Source organism: Diadema setosum, chromosome 5, assembly GCF_964275005.1.
Source record: "Diadema setosum chromosome 5, eeDiaSeto1, whole genome shotgun sequence".
NCBI lineage: Eukaryota > Metazoa > Echinodermata > Echinoidea > Diadematoida > Diadematidae > Diadema > Diadema setosum.
The window spans coordinates 35006795-35029158 of record NC_092689.1 but is presented as its reverse complement, the minus strand read 5'-3'; the positions used below and the strand labels follow the sequence as shown (position 1 = coordinate 35029158).

The following is a 22364-nucleotide window of genomic DNA, read 5'->3' as shown; positions in this document are numbered from 1 at the left end:
GGACTGGTTAGTCACAGTTCTTTATCACGTGATCCCATATGTTCTGTTTTTTTTTTTTTTTCTCTCAATGTGACTGGACTTGAGTTACGCTTACAGCACCAGGCGCTTACAGCAACAGGAAGGAAACCGTAGCATTTCATAGGGAATGGAAGGAAATTCATTGATTTGAACAATTCTATTTCTGATTGGTGTGCCACCAATAAAGTTATATCAAAAACATGACACACACTGTGACACACACCAATCTGACATCAAATTGCAGAATTCTCTAAAACTCTAATGGTGTATGATTTTTGTTTAATTATTTTAAAAAGAATAAAAACAATAGATTCAAAAGCCAGCCACCAGATCTGTAAATTTCAATAATAATGATAATAATAATAATAATAATAATAATAATAATAATAATAATAATAATAATAATAATAATAATAACAATAATGATAATAATAATAATATAATAATGATAATAATAATAATAATAATAATAATGATAACAATAATGATAATAATAATAATAATATAATAATAATAATAATAATGGTAATAATAATAATAATAAAGATGATGATGATGATAATGATAATATGATAATAATGATAACCAAAATTTATATAGTGCCTTTTCTATACAGACTCAGAGCGCTTCAACAACTTCAACAAAATACAAGAAATCAACAATACTTACAAATCAAAACAAAAGAGAGAAAGAACAGAGCTAAACAAATATACAATGACTCTAAATTTGTCAAATCATTAGCAGTGGAAGAAAATAGGTTTTGAAGTTTACATTCATCTTATTCTGCAAGATTACTTATTTAAAGATAATTTAGGTCAGTTGTAACAGGCTTCATAAATAATGGAAAGTTTTCATGGGAAAATAATTTACACGAGATGAGATTTAGGAGGTCATTTCACATATCCGACTTCGTAACTATGTGAACAAGGATGAATCCAGTTTCTTTCCTTTTTTGGTCTGACGGCTCATTTTACAGTTTTCTTGGCGTTATTAGGGTAATGCAATGATGGGTTACACAAGGAAAGCACAATCTGCCTCTGGTAGACAAAACAAACATATATGGCAATGACAATGGCACGTGTCTCTCCTCCCAACCCCCTCTTGTCATGAAGGAAGCTATCTAGTGTGTGAGGTGGGAACCGTTGTAGCCCCAGCATCCTGAACAGTAATTAACCTCGAGGAAACGATGCAGAACCCACAGAGCTTCCCCACTCCTAGCCCAATTAAAAAAAAAAAAAAGTTCATCGTATTCATTGTGGCACTTTCAAAGAGTTAGAGAGAGAGCGAGAGAGAGAGAAAGGGAGAAGAGGATGAAAAATACAGAGTGAGATAGAGGAGGCAGACTGAGGCAGAGAGGTGGGGAAGGGGTTTAGGATGGAGGAGGATGGAGAGAGGAAATGGAGGGTTGGGGAAAGGCGGTGGATGGGGGGGGGGGGGAGAAGCAGAGAAAGGCCAAGGGCACCAATTACTTTGTGCGCAAAAACTGTCTTTCTGTGATTGCCATCTCGGCTCTCGCTTTTGCCGTGAGATTCTGGGAGGCTAAGTGGCGATCTGTAAAAACAAATTGGCACAGGTGTTGTGAGCACCGTGGTGGGTAGCGCAGGATTCTGCTGCAGAGCCTCATGGGCTAAAGTGGCAAGAATTCAGATCCCCCCCCCCCCCTCCCAAATTGGGATCGGTGAAAAGGTCGGTGTGGACATTTTTCGCAAGGGTCCTCTGACTTTCAGACTACTGTATGGAAAGTGCTCTCGTGTGAGTGTAGATTATACACGTAGCTTAAAACATGAGCTAGTTTTGATGTCTGTGAGTAGACAATTTTCAAGCAGGGATTCAGTTCCCTGGAAGTTTTTGCAAGTTGTCAGAAGTGCCAGACTTCTCATTGACTTTGAAGGAAAATCTATTGGTTCATAACATTTTTCCTTTGTCGTTGCTGTCAGAGATAAGATACTCTTGAGAAGAAGGTACTTTTAAGCAGGAGAGTGGAATATGGAATCAAGGGCATTTGAAAAAGTCCAATATCTCTAAATTGATTACAATAGCTGCGCATGAAAATCATGTAATTTGTAGCCACAATCGGGTTCTCAAAGCTCTACCAAATGGTAAACACTTTCCTTTGTTTACTTCTGTCTTCGTGTGTGTTCTGGTCTTGCACTATGGTACTTGTGCTAAAGAGGGATAGAGCGAAAGGGGGGGCTATTACCGCAATATCCTCTTTCTAACCACAACTCGACACCCCTCTTCCTAATTTATGAAAGTGTAACTTACTTGGGAGGGGCTTTCCCCCCAGCAGTTAGAATCAACCTGTCATCAGCCACCGATATGCTCTGCTCCAGAGGGTGTGTTATAGCTGGCAGAGACAAAAACATGCTTGCCGTGCCACGCTGATGGATCGTCGAAGGATCTCCGAGGGCAACTTTATTTTCACCCATGCCAGGGAACTCATGACTCACCAGAGTTTGTGCCGCAAACGGGAAGCTGTTTGGAAATCCCCTACCTGCATTGTTTTTCATGTTCTAAATTTGGTTGGCAGCATTTGATTGTTAAACAAAACATAACAAGCTACTCCCCAACCCTCCCCCCCCCCCAAAGAAAAAAGAAAAAAAAAGGAGGAGGCATACTGCTAAAATATCTCATAAAATCTTAGAGTGCAGAATAGTTGATGTTGAATAAAATACAGAATAATGCTAATAAAAATAGATGAATTGAGCAGTGGCAAGGTTTCAGTAGTCTCCATTTATCGTCTTCTGGATATATGAAATATTCATATTTCATTGACTGTGAAGGAAGAAGAAAAATGAGATGATTTTTCCTATCCCCCTCAACCCGAGAAGCTAGCAGTGAAATTGCGAATAGCGCTCTATTTGCTCCAATGCCCTCGTGTTCAATCTGAGCGAATGTGTGATAGCCAATATGTCATTATATCAATCAACCCCAATAGGAGGATTTCGAAGAGTGCCTGGGGATACAGGGCTCAGCGTCAAATTTGATTCATCCAGCTTCTTCCCTTCTCCCTGCCGTTTGAAGATAATGTTTGGTAACTGCTGAGGCAGGATGTCATTTCCATAAATATTGCCAACAATCTATGCCAATTATTTTTTTTTTCCCTCGTAATGTTGGCAAAAGAGGATTCTACTTTAACCTAGTTTATCACTGAGCAAGAACACTTTCCATTACAATGTGCCGAAATCTTTGTGTACTCCATGATATCGGCAGAGTTCAGTCAACAAATGCTGATGAGGCATGTGAGACTGCCGGCAAAACCATTCTGTTTCTAAGATGGGACTCATTTGGGTGAAATTGTTGTGTCATCAACTTCAAATCACGAATCGAATTGAGGCAAATCATTTTCCACACGTGAACCTCCCCTGCGACAAATTACGCCATCTCCCCAATTCCATTCTCGCAGCCAAAAATGATGATACATTGTAACTGCTGCAGCAGATTCCATCGTGGAATAGGATAGACGGCATACATGAATGGGACGGGGGAAAGTTGGAGTTTATTGATCGCGCCACTGTATCGATCGTTTGGCTCTGCTTTGGGAGTGTTTCATGCTGCGTGGGACAATTCTAAAAGTTTGCTCCAATGTGGCTTTAATGAATGCAAGTGTGTGACAAAAAATTAATTCTTTTCGTCCCCCGCATCAAAATGTGACCGTACAAAGTCGTGACAAAGTTGATCACCCACGTTTGTTACCCTTTGGGCGCATTGAGTGTTGACTGGCACAAAAAACTCCATAGCTTTGTACACTCTGTCCAAAGTCCCTGGTACAAAATTGGTTTAACATAAGAGTCTGTATGCAAGTGTGCAGCTACAACACCCTGATCCTCAGTACTTCAACAGCCAGAGTACCTGAGGCTGTGTAGTACAAGTACACCATTAAGCAAGGACTCTGATTGAGTGGAGGAAAATTATGTTGCCTTGCAAATGATGCTCTTTACTGTTTGGTCTTCTCTGGATCCTTCCAGATAGAATTAGTAAGCCTTTTGCAGCAGTTAGCGTGAAATCCTAGGGCATCACATAAAGTTTACCCCAGTCTTATTCTTTCTCAAACCATGATGTTCTATTCCTCAAACGATAGCTTTTGAACATTTTACTTGACACTGCGTGGGTTTTTAAGGAAGGAAGCTTTTTCTGTTAACAGGTGCTGTAAGAAAGCCAAGATTACACCTCAAACTGAAATGGGTGAAGGAAAAACAACAAACAAAAACTTGTATCATCGCGATACTTGTTCGATGTTTCTCAAAACTCTACTGACACATTTTTCACTTTTTTTTTCTTCTTTTTTTTTTTTTGTTGCAGCAGTTAGAGTAAAATCCTCGGACATCATTGCAAAATTCAGCAATATAGATCTGTCGATGGGATTACACTCCCCTCCAAGACTGTATGTGGAAATGTGGATATGATCAATTCCACTCACTATTAAAAGCAGAGGAATGCTAGCTCGCTGGATTGCGGCAGAGGCAGAACCCTACCTGGCTTTGTCTGAACACAGCTTTTTCCACGCCAGTCTGGTTTCCGTCTGTGACCCTGACAGTATGCTGTCATGTGTGCGATTCCACTTTCCGGGGGGGAACTTGAACAGTCTAGGACCCCATCCAATAATCCTGACCTTGAGACATGCTGCATGGTGTTTAGAGGAAGTGTTAAAGAGTGTATGGCAGGGATGAGGGAATTCAAGATTTAGCAAGGTCGAGTGGGGCTTTAGCTACATTGTATGTTTACACCAGTAGCTTCTGTGGTAGCATCCTAGTTTGTCCATCTTAATGACAGGATCTTCAGTGAATTAGGTAATGTCCTGTGCTATGCTCATACGTCCTTAGAGATCTCAAAGAAAAAAAAATGATGCAATACCAATAATGAAATTGAAATTTTGATGAATATTATAGAGAAGAGGTACTCCATCACTATGACAGTCTTGATCACCTGTTCTTGCTGTGTCCCTCCTGTTTTCCCTGTTGATATTTGATGTTGTTGTTTATCATTATCATTATTTTTATTATTTTTATTATTGTTATCATAATTATTATTATCATTATTATTGTTATTATTATTATCATTATTGTTATTATTATTATTATTATTATTATTATTATTATTATTGTTATTATTATTATTGTAATTATTATTACTATTATTATTATTATTATTATTGTTATTATTATTATTAGTATTATTATTATTATTATTATTGTTATTATTATTATTGTAATTATTATTACTATTATTATTATTATTATTATTATTATTATTGTTATTATTATTATTAGTATTATTATTATTATTATTATTGTTATTATTATTATTATTATTGTAATTATTATTACTATTATTATTATTATTATTATTATTATTATTGTTATTATTATTATTAGTATTATTATTATTATTATTATTATTGTTATTGTTATTATTATTATTATTATTATTATTATTATTATTATTATTATTATTATATCTGATATTTCTTTAAATATCATAATAGCCATTGCCGCATTTTGTGTCATGGTCGCCTGCGTCGTAGGCTGATTGATAGAAAGAGCAGGCGAGGTTGATGTGAATCTGGATGAATAAGGTGTCTCTCCTTTTGACAGATGACACGATGCAAATGGGAAAAGACCTCTCAGAGACCCATCTTTGCAGCAGCGCTAGATCAGCTTAAGGGAGATTTAGCTTGTGACACATGGTGCATAATATATGGCAACCATTATTGATAAGTGCGTTGTTTACATCAGTGGAAAAACTGCTCTTCAAATCTTCTGACATTTCAAGCAAGTGGAATTGATATCATTTTTTTTTTTTTTTGCTGCCCTGATAGCTGTGTAAATTTAAAGGAAAACATTATGTTTTGAAAATTGCAGAATCAGAGATTAGTAGAATATCGGAGTTTTCAAAGTTTTAAGTGGCTCCTTTCAGTCCATATACTTTGGCCCCTTTTGTGATTGAAACATAATGTACTCACTATTGAATTGCACCATAATTATAGAAGTATTTATTCAAAGTAATCAGTTATGTGCAAACTCAAGCAAATTTGAAGATACAGTGATGCTGCAAAGTGCAAATATATTTCTTTCAGAGTGTTTGTGTTGATATAGTTTGTGACAGAGTGAATGTCCCTTTAAAATCAACTTTGATTTTAAAGTTCCTGTGAAATTGGTATAGGCCTACTTGTTAAATGTTGTGTCTACTCTAAAAAAAAAATCCTGATTATTATGTTTAATCAAATGAAAGATTCTGATTGCTGGATAGAATGTCAATCATATCAAGTACACATTTGTGTGATAAAAGTTGAACCCCAACAAGCCTCGTATTCAGCATTTTCTTCAAAGATTCAAAATACTGAAAGATCCTGGAAGATGAGTCCCTAAGGAGGAGAAGCATATTGTGCCATTAAGGCAGCGTGGTTGACACTTTTTTCATAATGCATTTAACAGAAGGGCAGGCACGTAATGCAGAGCACGCACATGAGATACATAACCATGCCATGAATGAACCTTCAGGAGAAGTGCCAGTGGTGTGAACACTGCCATAGAGCTACGTCTGCGAGCTCTCCTGCTGGTATGCCCATTGGAGTGAGAATGCATGCGAATGAATGGATACAAGGGAAAATGGATATGAGGCCAGCATATTTGATAAATGTCAGATGGATGTCATGTGACTTGACTGTTTGATTAATGTGTGCCGAGTAGGAGGTGCAGGCTGGCGTGGGGTAGCTGTTGAAAATTGAATGTTTGCTGGGCGGCCTCCGTGTTAAAAATGAATCCATCTGAGTAGCTTCTCCGTATTGCCACTGGCATGTTTTATTACAGTGTGCTCAGAATATTGTGATACGCTTTATCTTGTCATACTACACGGTGGTGCATGATTGCAAGTGGAATTTATCTACTGCAATTTATACACACCCATAAACGTAGAAAGTGTAGGTCATAAGTTGAGATGATGCAAAGAATGCGTGTTAGAAAAACTGTCATTTTATCGGTGTGTATTTGTTTATTGATGATTATTTATCATCTGGTACATATAAGATGAACCCAAAAGTACAGGTTTATTTGCCCAGAAAACCATCAAGCATAAATGTATTCTATATATTTTATGTGTATAGTCTATTAATGAGAGTGCCATGATATGTCATACAGATACATATACTCCTCCCCACCCATTCTTTTTCTATAACTTTTTTTTTAATAGATATTTTCAAGAGTTTTAGATTTTTGACTGTAAGGTTTACATGCAATAACCCCAATTTGCTTTGCATTGTTTGGATTTAAATGCATGCCACTCTGATACTCACTGGCTGCCTTTGAACAACTGTTGATGGTGGTGATGGTGGGGGGGGGGGGAGAACTTGATTTTATAACTCATTACCATTACCATTTTCAACTGTGCTGTATAAGATGGTAAGGGCAATTTGTCAGAGTGGTCCCGTGAAGTTTCAAGAGCTGATAAATGTATGTAGCCTAATGTAGATGGTAGTGGTGTATGGATGTAGAAACTTGTGCTGTGCTTTGTGGCATTTGTTGCCCTTTACAACTGCACAATGAAATTATCCTGGCCATATGCTCTTGACTCTTGAGGTTCCCAGGACAGTTGAATCATGTAATCTTGGCAGGATATAGTCACCACAGTCCAGTGTGACTTTCTTTTAAATTCATTTTTCAACCAGAAAACCACAATGAAATAATGATTTTGTACTGTATGGTAGCAAAGTAGATTGTGTCTGATTATGCTACACCAAGTTATATCATCTGTCCCTGAAAGCAGGAACACATCAACATGGTGAAGACATAAGAGGTAATTGTGTGGGACTTGAGGCTATACTGTCATCAGTTATATGATGAAACAGCTGTAATTTCATTTCCACGATTGATCAATAACAATGAAGCCGTGACAAAATTGAGAGTTATCTTCATGTTGGCTTTTTTTCAGTCACATCTTTGTTTGTGTTGTAACTGTTTTGTCTGTCTGTCTTGACTCACAACAGGTCCTTTGCCACGAAGAAGCTGACCGCCGCCTCTCGGAGAGGTCCCAAAGGTGGAGGTGCCAGGAGCCAACATGCAAGCACGGACAGTCAGGGTTCAGCAGAAAGCACCGGTAGGACACCCTCCAATCACCACCACCAACTGGAAGGGGACAACCCATCCTCTTCCCGAGATAGGACTCCTAGCGAGACACCACTACTCTCTCTGGATGAGAGTGGTATTGTCTCTGCCCCACTTGGGGGCATCCCCACTGGGGACATTTACGAAAGGTACAAGCCCAAGGGGCTCATAGATGGTTTGAGTAGGTTTTTCACCCCCACTAACCGCCGGAAATCGCGCAGCTCCTCGCAGTCCTCTGCGTTTTACGCCATCAGGCCGTTCAGACCCAAGGTCAAGCACAAGAGTGAGAGTGACAAGGACGCCGTGTTTCCAGCCAAAGTGAAATCAAAAGAGGAAGTGGTGAACAAGGATAAGGATAGGAAGCCGAAGAGCAAGGATAACGCGAGCGAAGGTGAGAACTTCAAGGAGGGGGATAGCAATGGAGGAGGAGGGGGAGCAGCAGCAGCAGCAGCAGGAGGGGCGGGAGGGGGAGAAAAAGAAGGGAAAGTTGTAAGGACGGCAAAAGATGATGTCAAAAAACACACCAAAGATGCCAAAGATTCACCTCCGTCATTGTCGCCGTCTCTTAAGAAACTTGCGACGCAAGCGTCAGAGGACACCAGGTCACACTCAAACTCCTCCTCGCCGCACTCCCAGATGATGAGGACGGGTAACATGCAGTTGAAAGGGTTGTTTGACGGGCTGTCGCACCTGTACGTTGCGCCGGCCTCCCCCCGCAAGCGGGGCTTACCGCCCGTGTACGCGGCACCAAAGAGATCGAGGAAAACACACCCGCTCCTGTTTCCGCGATCCGAGGAGGACTTCAAAGTGCCGGCCGCAGAGGAGAGTCCGGCGCTCTCGAAAGCGTCCGAATCGCCTTCCGTGTCTCCATCCCCACCGCTGTCAACTGAAACCACCCCCGTCAAGGGGCATCTCACACCAAAGAGCATGAAGTCGAAAAAGATGAAGGGAGGACTCTCAGCGAGTGCGTCCAAAATTGTGAAGAAAGCGCGTGCAATGGGAACCAAGAAGAAGAAAAAGGGCGTGAAGCTCTCCTCGCGGTGGGCGGTCATTCACAAGAAGCCCGGGAAGCTAAAGAAAAAGTTGTCGAAAGACTCGAGCGGGATCGACGGCCTGGCCCCACTCCTGAAGCCGGAGAAAGAGCTGAAAGGGAAGAAGGGCGCCAAGGCTGGTGGTAAGAAATCTTTTGCAGGATTGCTTGCAGTGCATCTCATATAGCCCGCTGACTTCTCACTGAAACATCCTCCTCGCCTTCTTTTTTTTTCAGTTCTTACCAAAGCCACTGTCATATACCCTCCACCCAGTACCTTACCCTCTGCACACCTTACCCGCTTGCCTGTCATTGTGCATGAAGCCTGCAAAGCCAAGACTTTTTTCCTTTTCTCTCTTCTCTCGGTCTCTCAGGATAAGCTAGGTGGTTTTTTTTTTCCTCCTCTTTATGTGTGGGTATGTGTCGAGTGTGTGCTCAGCGTGTGTGTTTACATTGCATACCTATGCGTAAGTTCTAACACCACTGTTGTCTTGCTTCCACCTCATTACAGAGTGTTATAATCCAGTTGAGTATTTTTAAGCTGTTTTTAACTTTCTCTAATCTTTCTGCAACAAAGTCAATGACTTGTTCTGCCAAATGGAAGTTTTTGCATTCCAGTCTGCATTTTAGCAACAGATACTCTGAAAAGAACAAACACCTAACTCTGGAGTAGAGCAAGATCATATCCCATAAAAAAATAGTTAACATTGGGCTGGAACTAGAGGTGACGGGGAAAATACTTCCCATGTCAGATCAAGAGAATCTGCCACTCCAGGACTTTGAGACAGCCATGATGACTTGCAGTTTACCCCCACCATAATAGTGTCAGCCCTGTAAAAGCTTCCTAATGACAAATGATAAATAGCATTTGCATCTGTGATATTGGCGTGCTTGAATCCCAATGCTTTTGAGTTTCAACACCACACCAGTCTGAGGAAGTTTTTGTGAAATTAAACAAGATTTCCGGATGTCGTCCCAAAACATGACTTGCAATATTCATTTACAGCCTGTGGCGTATTGCGTAATGGGAGAATGTCTTTCCGTGGTCGAGGGTTGTACCTGTATCCCCCCTCTCTCTCTCTCGCTGATCACAACATTGGACGGATACCTCTGGTTACTGGTACCCAGTGCCAAATTGTGATGTCTTGTCTCCTCGCCCGCCCTGTCCCCCCGTCATGTAGCCCCCGACAATTTACCCTTCCTTCCTGTTTCTGTATGCTGCAGTTGACCCGCACCGTGTTTGCACACGGTGTTTACCGCACCGGGGAAGAACTGGGCTGTAGGGGGGGTGCTTCAAGTCGCCATTGGAGTCTCTCTGCATCTCCGTCCGTCCCTCTGTATGTCTGTCTCCTTGTATGTCTGTCTGTCCATTCCCCTTGCACCTCTCCTCTCCATCTCCTGTGTCTGGGTGTAGTCTGCCCAGGTGAGAGAGAGTCAAGAATCCTGGAAGAGTGAGTGCTCATGGATTGTGCCCTTTTTCTGCCCAACTGGCCAAATAGAGGGAGAGAGCCTCTCTTGTGTGATGCTCAGTTCACAGCCCCATGGAACTAGGTCTTTAATCACTTGGGTGTGAGAATTGTGTGCCAGGAACCCCCCCCCCCCCCCCCCTCACCTTTGACTGGTTCCTGAATTGACAGAAATTAGAGCATTCAACTGCTACATCCTGGTCAGCAGCAGCTCATGAGGAATAATAACACTGCATTTCATATCCAGCACAGTCAGAGAAAAATCAGGACAAAATGATGTGGGGGGGGGGGGGGGGGGGGAGGGGAGGGAAGGGAGAGGAGGAGAAGAAAAACGATACAGGAGGAATGCAGGAAAGAAGTGTGGGGTAATGCACTCCCGCTAAAAGCATAAAGCATATGATTTTCAAACAAAGTGTGATTGATTTGTCAGGAAAGAGGGACATCATGCAATGGGGGCTCTGCACTTGGAATCCTTGTTGTCATGCATAACCTGCACTTCCAATTACCGTCAGTGGTATGGTCATTTGTGTGTGTGTGTGTGTGTGTGTGTGTGTATGTGTGTGTGTAGGTCCAAATGGTCAACTCGTTACCGGCCTTGAAGGGTCTTGTCAGTTTTTTTGCTGCTCCCATAGTTGTTTTCTTCTGCAGGTCAATAACCAGGACCAGAAGCAAAGCATGCCATTTGCAATGTTTCATTTTGACTTTTTCGAATCATTTTGACCACGTTTTTATTGCTCCCTTCCTATGTTTTCTCCTACATAAATAGAATTAGTTGCAAGAGAAGTGATATTGAAGAATTCTGGTATCTCAAATTTTTGAACAAATGAAAATATGAGCATCAAAAGAGAGTCCACCCATGAGAATTCATAGGTATTTATGATATAGCCATCAAAACAGCAGCTGGTGAGTGAAAAATATGAGCAAAATTTGATCATATCATCAGAATGTTGCTTCTCGTTTTAAGTCCTGTGCATCATGTATAAAACATGGTATCTTGAAGTCTGTTTGTAAAAGCTGACGTGGTTAGCGGTTAAGGCCTTTTCCTTTGTAGACTATTCCCCATTTGCCTTAAAATGCAAACAATGGCCAAAGACTTTCATTTTGTAAGTTTGCAGGAAGATGTTGATTCCTTTTTTCTTCAAAGATATACAAGAACAAAATGTCTTTTAAGTGTTTCTTTGGGGTTGTAAAGAATGAGTACCTCTGCATATATGTGATAAATAGGTGATGATTTTCAATTGTGAAACTAAATAGGAATACAAAACAAACAGCATCACTGTCATGTGAGAATACCAAATGTTTTGAAGGGTGCACAGGATAACATTGTTGGTTAACGTTAATGGGATGGGCTTCATCCTCTTAATAGTTGTTTGAGTTTACTCAAATTTTCACTTGCTAATATTCTGTTATTTCTGTTCATTTCCTGCTTTCGCTCAAAGTCACTTCATCGTGGGAATTGATTCTCCTGCACCTTGCATCCGCTTGCCTCACGCAACCAGTCGATCCCTTGCGTGTGTGCTTTGTTGGACACGTCCACGCACACACACATGTGCGCAAGTACCTCAGCACAAAGAAGTCGCAGAAATGAAATAGAAAAATTATGAAGCACATTCAGTTTTCCTGCTATTAGCTGCCAAGCAACGTAGGATAAAAAGAAATAAACAAAACAACAATTGGTATTGACAACGTGCATCATAGGCACTCAGCACTGAGTCACCTTTGTCCACAAAAGATATTAATAGCATCAGATTTCAAAGGGCAGTGATTTTCCAACGCATCACTTTCTCTGCACCAAATGACGTACTAGCAAAATGCGCCTGTGCCTGATGACATTGTGATGCTCTGATATTCAGATTATGTAAAAGGTACACAACAAAACAAAAAGGAATCTCATCAGAAAATGTGAAGATTCTCTGTCGTCTTGGCGATGTTAAGACGTAGAAGTAATTTTTCTGTAAAATTTTGTTAGCAAGCATTAGTAGGCTGCCTGGAGATGTAGTTTTCTCAGTGCGTGTGGGTTTGTGTGCAGTGTGTGTGTGTGTGTGTGCATGTTTGTGTTTGTGTGGAGAAGTGGATGTGTGTGTGTGCTTTGTGATGATTTGATATTATGATTTATTATGAGCCGTAGCACTTGCAACTTAATGCCATTCAAAACGCCGACAACGACGAAAAATGGAGGCATAGGGCATCGCAGGCCCGCTTGGCATATTTCTATTATGCAATGCGCTCAAATTGGCGTTCAGGGTCCAGTGTCATCCCTCAGGTATTCTTGGAAGCCGAGATGGAGTGGGAGATCTTTGGGTGGAAGAGATGAATTGTGTGTGCGTGGGTGGGGGGGGGGGGAGGTAGGGGATGTCGGCCAGTTTATTGTACCTTAGCTGCAAAATCACAGTGTGCCCCCGTATCGCATGTATCCTTTACAAATGTACACTTGTGGGAAGGCGACAAAGGAAAAGAGAGAAAGTAGTGACGTGGGAAGCAAAAAGAGTAGGATTTGTCATGTTTTTTTTTTCATTTCTCTCTTCTTCTTTTTTAAATTGTCTTTTCCATTGTGAAGAAGAAGGGGCTGCAGAAGTTGTTTGCTAAGTCCTGTTTGTTGACAATTTATTTTAGGCCGAGCTAGATTGAAAATTAATTGGTTCACAATTTCTCATGCACACAGTTGTTAATTTTGTACCTAGGATTATGGTTGAATGTAAATTGGAGCCAACACCTGGTGTTGTGCAATGTGCAAATTCTAAGTGTGTGGAAATTTGTAGTGGATGCTCCTGATACATCTACGACCTTTTTATTCTTTAATCCAAGGCCCACTTTGGCCACTACAATTTTTTTTTAGGCCCAGTTAGATTGAATACAAATCTTTTTTATTTTATTTTGGGAAGACTATGCAGCCAACTGCTGCCACCCACTGATTGAGGAGGACAGATCTAAGGTATAGCGATATCAGTCATTGCCAGTGTTTTGTCGATTAATGTTGCTCATTTCTCATTAAGAGTATAATGCAGTTTCTTCCATTATGCAGTGTTTGATATTCTTAATTCAAGGTTGCAGCTCTCAAGAATTTATCAGAATTTTTTGCCCAGATATTGAAGAGGTAAAGCAACAAGTTTTTTTTTTTTTCAATTTCTCCAGGAAATCCTATTTTTTTCAGTGGCATTCATTTCCAAATTGTCTTGCATAGGTCTGATAAAGTGGATTTTTGAAAGATGATCACATTTCTTTTGACATGTTACTCAGCAGCAATGCTGAAATTTTATTTAATTAAGAACTTTGCTCAATCAGTGCTACTTACAAGAATAGACATAGTTTAACCCATTGAGGACGAGTCCCGACTATACTCAGGCAGCTGTCTATGGGAAATGCGTGTTGTAGCAAAATCAAACCGTCCTCAACGGGTTAACACTGACCTGTTTTTATGCCATATGTTCAAAAGTTTTTGATGCTAGTACACAGCTATTTGAGATATCAGAGGATGACCCAACAAAACATGACTAAGCCCGAGCTCACTAAACTTCTCTTTGCTGTAACACATTCTTATTGCGTAGCTTTTAACAGCTTCGAGAACCAATGCAATCAGTTACTGATATCTATCGTGCGTGAAAAATCTTCATCACAGTGACAGTGAATTGCTATATGTGTGCTTCCCTGTAGAAAATTGGATGGTGGCTTTCATTTGCTTAGCTGAATTCATAAGACATCATTTCTTAAGGCTTCTTCCCCCTCCTCCCAAGATAGATACAAAATAAATAAACAAAGCACTCCACGTCACTGAAATGAAGTCGTGTATCAAAATTCTACCTTTTTCCTTAGAAAATATTCTAGCATTGAAAGTCATCAATCGGTACTTTGCAATTTTCAGTTTGCGTCATTTACAAGCACACTGGCCACAGAGGATAAAGTGTATGCCTAGTAGGGTATATTGACATAGTCCCACTTATTGTAATTTATGTCCTCTCCTGTCTCCCTGGCGCTGGCTGCTTTGCACACATATCACTTCATCTCCTCTAAGAGATATTGATTGAGTCTGCGTGGTTTCAGGTTTGTATCCCGCGGGAAGAATTTGTTTAAGTGGTTTTGTGGGATGGGAAGGATTTTGATGTCGAATTGGACATCTCTCTTTCTCTACGCAGTTTGAACACATGCTGATTTGGGGAAATGATAACTTTTGTTGTTCGGGCTGCCTCCTTATTCGGTGTCGGCGATCAGAACAGCACCAGCTGCATCGCCATGATCATGGCTGTTTGTCATTTAGCGGCTATATTTGGAAAGGATTGTCATCTAAGTTTCATGGGATTGGATTTGAGAGCAAGGGACATCGGCTGAATTTTACATCTGGCAGAGTTGCAATTAATGAAATATAACAGACCCACAAACAGACATACAGATGTACACACCCACACATAGAGATTCTCATAGTACAGGCATCAGTTCTTTTGCAAGGGTCATCTTAATTTATGGCCTGAAAGCTCTCATCATATTATTTTGCTGCCTTTCATTTATTCATTTTGATGTTGTGAAGTATCAGCCATCAATCTTTTGAAAGAGAATACTTTCTTTACAGTTAAAAAGCAAGAATGGATATGAAACTAGGAATTATGGGCTCTTTAAGTGGACATTCCTGTTTGGTCAACCACACAGTTTAACAGAACTTCATCTTTTCATCTTCAAGATTATACTTCTACTCATCTAGCATATATGATATGTTTCAGCAGTCACTATGTTATTCATTCTTTCTCTGAAGTGTCCTATTACCCTTTCAAAAAGGACACAATGAGAGATCATATTGCAGTTTCGTTTAAAACAAAGCAATGTAGAATGACACTGATTTACTTTGACAGTTTGTATGCTGCACAAATCCTTGTCCATTTCCTTCTTCATTTGACACACACACACACACACACACACACACACACCCATATATGAATTATTTGTATGTGTGTGTTTTGTTTTGTTTTTTAGGTGGTTTCGTTGTATTTTTCGCTTGTGAGAACCATTCACTGCGGAGCGCAGAGCTGATTTGCTAGTTTGACGCTTGAATTGGTGTCTGTTTGGGCTCCCGAGCAGACGGACCCCTCACCTGCCATTAGGCGCGATTCGGTGCGATAAGTGAGTTGACGTCACATCCTGGCGTTCCATCACACTTGATTTCACCGCCGGAGAGGTTATTGTTATTTATTCCCCTGGCCGTTCAACGCCCATTGTTGACACAGACATAGACAGACAGAGAGAGGAGTTCAAGGGACAGGCGGAGGGCAGATGACAAATGTACGTCTGTCTGTCCCCGATGGAAAAAAAGATGATACAAAGAAAAGAGAAGAAGTGCCTTTGTATAACAGAACAGACAAGGAAACAATTATAGATACTTATGTACCCTAGCATTTTCTGCAATGAAGGTCTTAATGTCCGTAATTTTGTTGTTGTTGGGTTTTTTTATATCCAAAGGGAGTGTATCATGCTCTTGAATTTTCCAAAGTGTTCTGAGAGTTTCTCTGCATCCATCATACTCGAGAAAGTGTCTCATTGAGTTGATGGCCAAAGTGGAAATGAAACCAGCGTCTACTCTCTCCACGCACACCACCAAACCTGTGGATGGGATGTGTGGGTGATGACCGGAGTGGTCTGATGCTTGGCGCTTGGATGCTGATGGCCTTGTGGTCAGTCCCGAGTTTCATGGAGTGCTCTTTTGTTTGTGGGGGATTTGTTTACACAGGAAGTTATTACAAAGATATTTTTAGGGTACACTTGCCATAGTTCTGGCATTGTTATTCAAATTGTATGGTATTGACCAGTGCTGTTGTCTGCGAGGCCCCTTCTTAAATGTGCATTTGTCATGTGCATTGTATATGTGCATGAAAATATGATACAGTTATCACAAAATGCTGATACTTGCCCTCTTCAAGCTGTCTTTATGTGTGCCTAAGAGGTTTCATTAGTGTCACAATAGCACTCTGCCTGCTTTTGGCTCAAACTTCCAACGCATCTCATCCTGAGTGGTTGAATGCATTCTTCAATATGTCCTTTCAGTTTCTCTGAATGCATTGGATCACTTCTCAGAACAATGGATGTGTTTCCTAAGTCAGTCTCACATGAGACGGTCGAACTGAATGCTCATGTTACATGTACTATATTAGGTCAACTTTTGATGATTACTGTAGATTGAAAGTGTGTGCCCATTACTTTGGGCACTTGACTAACAAGGAATGACCAACCCTCGATGGTTAGAATACAATATACATGACATATAGGGCAAGTTCATGATGGTAGGGTTCTGTATTTACAGTGAGAAGTTAAGCTAGAGGTGTAGGAAAAGATGTTTCGGACTGCAACCCAAAAATCAAAGGCAAGGCAAGAGCTGATCAGTGGTTTGGATCGGGTAATAGAAGAGTCGCATGGACTTTGAAGATCAGTGAATCAGTGAACTGGAACGGGAATAGTTGAATGGCCCTTTGTCTGTGTACCATAGTCTTACGATTGCAGTGGCGACATCTGAAGCAATGAATATGCTTATGGTCCAAATTGCTGGTGCCCTTGTTGGATTTTTATCAACTCAAGACCTACAAACTCCTTTGTCTGACCATGGGCTTTAGCCCAAAGTCTGCTGATGGCCTTTCCTGTAGCTCATTGTACAAGTATGTGTTCTGCAAGGACTAACAAGAGTTTTACAGGGGAATGAAACTCAAATATACATATGAATTTAGTGACTGCGGCATTATTAGTGGAATACATATGAATAAGTATGAGGGAAAATCAGACAAGCTGTTCCAAAGTTATGAACTTTTAAAGTTTTATTGTGGCCATGGCTGAATGAGAAGACTGATACAATTTATGATGTCACATTTGGAGATTGACATAAAGAAAATGCAAAAAAAAAAAAAAAAAAAAATCACCATATTTTCACCTTTCTTGCATAATGAAAGAACGCTTGACTTACCACTTTCAGAAAGCAGGGTGAATGAGAAATCCTCGTAACATAATATGTCTGCAACAAGTTTAGAGAATGTGCACTTTTCATAAAGAAATTGATTTTGTCAAATTTTCCTAATATTTTCATATATTGCTCCTAGTATGTGATGTCATGAGGTCAAAAATATATGAGAGGTAATCCACAAATCAGACTAGAGGTGATAAATGGAGCGAAATGGAGGTTGAAGTCTGAAATTCCCCCTCTTTTGTATCAAATGTTACGTAGACATATGTATTGCAGAGTGATTGACCAATGCAATGTGTGCCATATTGAAGTCCAGAGCTCTCCTTCATTCTGGTTCTATTTTAGGTTGTGTGGTTTCTCCTGTGTGCATGCATATCTGTTCCATCTCAGACCACTCTTGCACCTTGTATCATATGTGGCATATTTTAACTTGTCTTTTCCACCCCCCTCATCCAATGTTTGATTGTCATGTATTCTGTCATTTCTTTAGCAGAGTTCATCGCTGCATCCTTATCCCTCCCATCCCACATTATAACTCCTAATAATATATCATTTCTGCTTTTCTGTCTTTGGCAGTCCATTATGTTTTCCTGCCTTGTACTCGTATGTATCCTGGGGGCTGTTTCATAAAGCTGTTCTTAAAGTTACGAACGACTTACGAGCGACTGGTGATCAGTTCTTGTGCTGAATTATTGAAATTCTGATAAGTATAGCACATCACAACTGATCACCAGTCGCTCGCAAGTTGTTCGTAACTTTAAGAACAGCTTTAGGAAACACCCCTCACTGCTCTGTTTTATCCCTCCAGCCTCTATCTCCTTGCCTTGACTTTTATTGTCCTGCATCTTTCCTTCTCTCTATCTTCTCTCTCCATCTCTTCTTCTTCTTCTCTGTCCTTCCCCATCTCTCCGTCTCTCTCCCACTACCCCCCTCCTCCCTTTCTCTTTCCAGTTTTCCACTCCACACATCGGCTTCAAACTGGCATCTATAGCTCAATCACACGTTAATAGAATCTCTGACAGGCTAACAGTGCTTTCACCAGTTTAGCCACGGATGTGTACATAATGTGCGTCCATGTGTGCAGGAGAAAGAAAGGATGCAAGGCACTTAGATTCTTCAGGTCATTTGGCTCACACCTGATCGGATGCTGGGATGTCTTTCCTAGCACACTGCAGTGTATCTCTATCTGTGTGTATATGGTGTACTTTGCTTGCATCACACGACCGAAAGCAATTATTGTTGGATATATTCACTTGCCTGTGGTCGACTAACGCCCCACGCCATAATGGCAGGTCTCATTAGCAGGCATTAAGTGCGTCCGTTCATTGTTCCCTCTCTACTCAAATGTTGCTTTCGAACGTTTGAATTAATGCCAACAGAAACACACCTATGCACAGTCAGGATTGCTTTTCTGACCAGGGTTTGTTTTACAACCAGGATCGGTTTAGGGGTATTCATTCCCGCTGACTGTACGATTCCGAAGTTATGCACGTACATGAAGATGATACAGACACAGAATGAAGCTTTTACATTAGCAGGAACATGGAAAGCTGTTATCCTTTCTTGTGATTGTTCGGGTCAGTTGAGCACAATCTGTAAAAATGACAAGATGGCATTATGAATGCCATCGGCATTACTCGCCATCAAGTTGTGACAAGATGATGTAAAATTCTGTGCAAACACATTCTGCAGATTTGAGCAAGATTATGTTATAAACGTTCCAAAAATGAGGAACTAAATCATATTGGGGTTGAAGCAAGAAAATGATGTGACCAGAAAAGTGGAGTAGTTGCCCTTCAGGCTACAGGTGTACATATTCTGCTCTCTGAAATGGAGATTAATGGATAGGAATTAGTATCAGTGATGAAGGTTTTGGGTTGTCGCTTTTGGTGTGTGTGTGAGATGTACTACAGAAATAACAAAATTTGACAATATTATTGATGAAATTGCTAATGTATGATGTGTGTCTATCTGCATCCATATAAGATAGGTAAAACAACAGTGGTACATTGCATCTGTAGGATGTGTGGTTGATACATGTATTTGTAATTTTGTTGAATACACATGGGGTAGGGCTGCACTCACTGCTGAGCATTAGTTGTGAAGCACACAAGCTTCAGTGTGTGGGTATGCGCTCTCTGTCTTTGTCACTGTGAAACAGCAATACTTAGTTGAGCAGTCATATACCTTAAGATGAAAATGAATGAATACTTAATGATTTGAAAAATATCTTTTACATAGCTGTGTTAGTCCACTGTAGGAAGTTGGTTTTCATAGTTGTTTGAACTACACCAGTATGTTCAAGGTTAATAACATCGAAACATTTGTACCGCATATCCACCTGATCGAAACTGAATATGACATTGCTGCCAACATGTGATGCTTTCTTCAGATGTTCAGTGAAAGAGCGAGCGGTTTATGTAGTCACTGAGGAGTGGGGGGGGGGGGGGAGGGAAAAATTCTGTTATTAATATTTTAGCAGTAGTACATTATTGTGCATCCACTCTTTTTTCTTTCTTTTTTTGTTAAGGGGGAGAGGGGTAGGGGAACGTCTTTGATTTGATACCTTCTGGATGAGATTTAGATTGGCCCTGACAGAACATCAATCTAGTATGAAATCTAGTATCCTCCCATGATATTTGTGTGAGAAAACAGGAGAAGGGTGAAGTAGCTGTCCCCCAAAGTCCCAACGCTGTTCAATGTGTTGTGTTGTAGATCATGCCAAACTGGATAACATGGGAGCCAAGGTACAATCTTCTCCCCCCCCCCCAAGCTCCTATGACCATTGTTATTTGCAGCATGTACAATATATTGCCTGTGCTTTTTGTACAGCTGTTGCTGACACTGGTCAAACGGCGTAATTGCCACAACAAACATGGTCCAAAGCCAGAGTTAATGTTCTGTTGGATGCTAATACGGTACTTGAACAGAAGGTAAGGCGTTCAGTGCTACAAAGTAAATTTGGACAAGTGCATTATTTAATTCACAGGCGTAATATCTTTCAAAATGATGTATTGATATTTTTCTGCTTTTGATTCTTATTAGGCTGCGTTTATCATTTTTCCTCTGTTTAAACGGCTTTCAAAAGCCGATTCCAAAGCCCTTTCCAAAGCTGTTTCCAAAGCCTTTAGATATGGCTTCCAAAATAGTTGCGTTTATCAACTCTTCGCGAACACGATAACTGGCCTGTCACTGCACAGCTGCATTGCGCAATTCGACCCGAGGAGAAGAGGTCATAAGGCATGCCATGGTTTGTAACTGCAGTACAAAGCCGTTTCAAAACAGCTTTGCGTTTATCTCGCTTCAAAAGGCTTCTAGAAACAGGTTTCTGGAAACCTGTTTTGGAAACCTGTTTCGGAAAGCACAAATTTGCGGCTTTCGAAAAGGCTTTCCGAAAAGGCTTTCAAAACAGCTTTGCATTTATCATCTCGTAAAAATTTAAAATCAGCATCTCGTAAAAAATTTTTTTAAAAACCGTTTGGAAAACCTGTTTCTGCCATGAAAAAGAGTTGATAAACGCACCCAAAGTGTCTTCTGAAGAAAGAGAATCTTTCTCTTTTTATGGGGGAGGAGGGGTAGGAGAGGGGAACAGTGATGGAGAAGGGATTAATGATAATACTCCTTACTGATCGTATCAAGTACTTTATTCAAATATAATAGTTCAGTCAAAATCCCAGTAGTCTGGATAGAATAAAACAAAGTAAGAGATAATAACCTAAATTCTTTAGTTTTCATGAAAGCAGTCTTTATTAAGTCCATTAGCAAAGTTAGGAAGAGAAAGCAAGGGGAGCGCAAGGCATGCGTGCGCATGGTCATGCCTAACGAGGTGACAGTTATAAGGGTGTATGGGACTAGGGTAATTATTACTCTCTTTTTTTTCACATGTTGATGACTTCACCATTACTTTTTCAAATTTGAAAGCTAGCAAGAGTAGGAAAACATACATATGGTATCTTCTTCACAGTGACGGCAAAGACAGTTGGACATTTGAAGTCATTTCTCCCCCAGATCTGGCTCCGGTGGTAGTTTGACACCCTCGAGTTCCTAGGTAAACACAACAAAAGCATCATAACAGTCGGTTATACTTGCAGCAAGCACAGCATTCCATTTGCTGCGCCAGGCTCTCAATCCCTCGGCCGCACAGAGCATGCGGCTCGGGGCGTAGAACAGGTTGCAGGAAGCGCTGGCCGCTAGGATGAGCCTAAATTTAGACGTCATGTCATGTCGTCCGCGATGTGGTACCTCGCAGGGGAGAAAATGGGTCACGGTGTCGTTGATTTGCAGGGGCTACTGGGTGGGGCGGGCAGGGCGCAGAGGGTCGTGTGTGCCAGGGCTGTTTGCATTTGCCCCTTGTTCCTAGTAGCTGTGCTTGATGACATCTTGGGTATGGGGGGGGGGGGGGGGAAGAAGGGAGCTTTGAAAGCTGTCCAGGGTAGGTGGATTTCATAGTCTTATAGAATGAGACTTTTCAGGCTGTAATGAGGCTTTCTTGGATGAAATCCTGTGTTTCTGTATGCAATGTCAAGGGCAGGTGGATTTCATAGTCTTTAGAATGAGACTTGCCAGGCTTTAACAAGGCTTCCCGGATGAGATTGTGTGCTTCTGTATTCTTTGTCAAGGCCAGTGGTTGTAGGTAACATTTGAGGAGTAGTATCCAAGATATGGCCATCAGATGGGAGGCAGCAAATTGCAAGAGAGGCTGCATCAATAGTGTTTGTTTGTTTGTTTGTTTGTTTGTTTGTTTTTTTGATGATGGTCTCATCTCCTTTAAATTGAGGTTGCTTTTTAGCTGTCTGAAAGAATCAGAGAAAAATTGGATTAAC

General features: G+C 40.7%; 1 protein-coding gene across 1 annotated transcript in view; it reads left to right on the top strand.

Moving 5' to 3' along the window:
- LOC140228691 (uncharacterized) overlaps nucleotides 1–22364 on the top strand; it is a 147620-nt gene that overhangs the window by 79422 nt on the left and 45834 nt on the right. Inside the window, exon 7 of the mRNA XM_072308958.1 lies at nucleotides 8000–9291. Within this exon, the coding sequence (XP_072165059.1) occupies nucleotides 8000–9291 (1292 nt within the window). The remainder of the gene's footprint in view (nucleotides 1–7999; nucleotides 9292–22364) is intronic.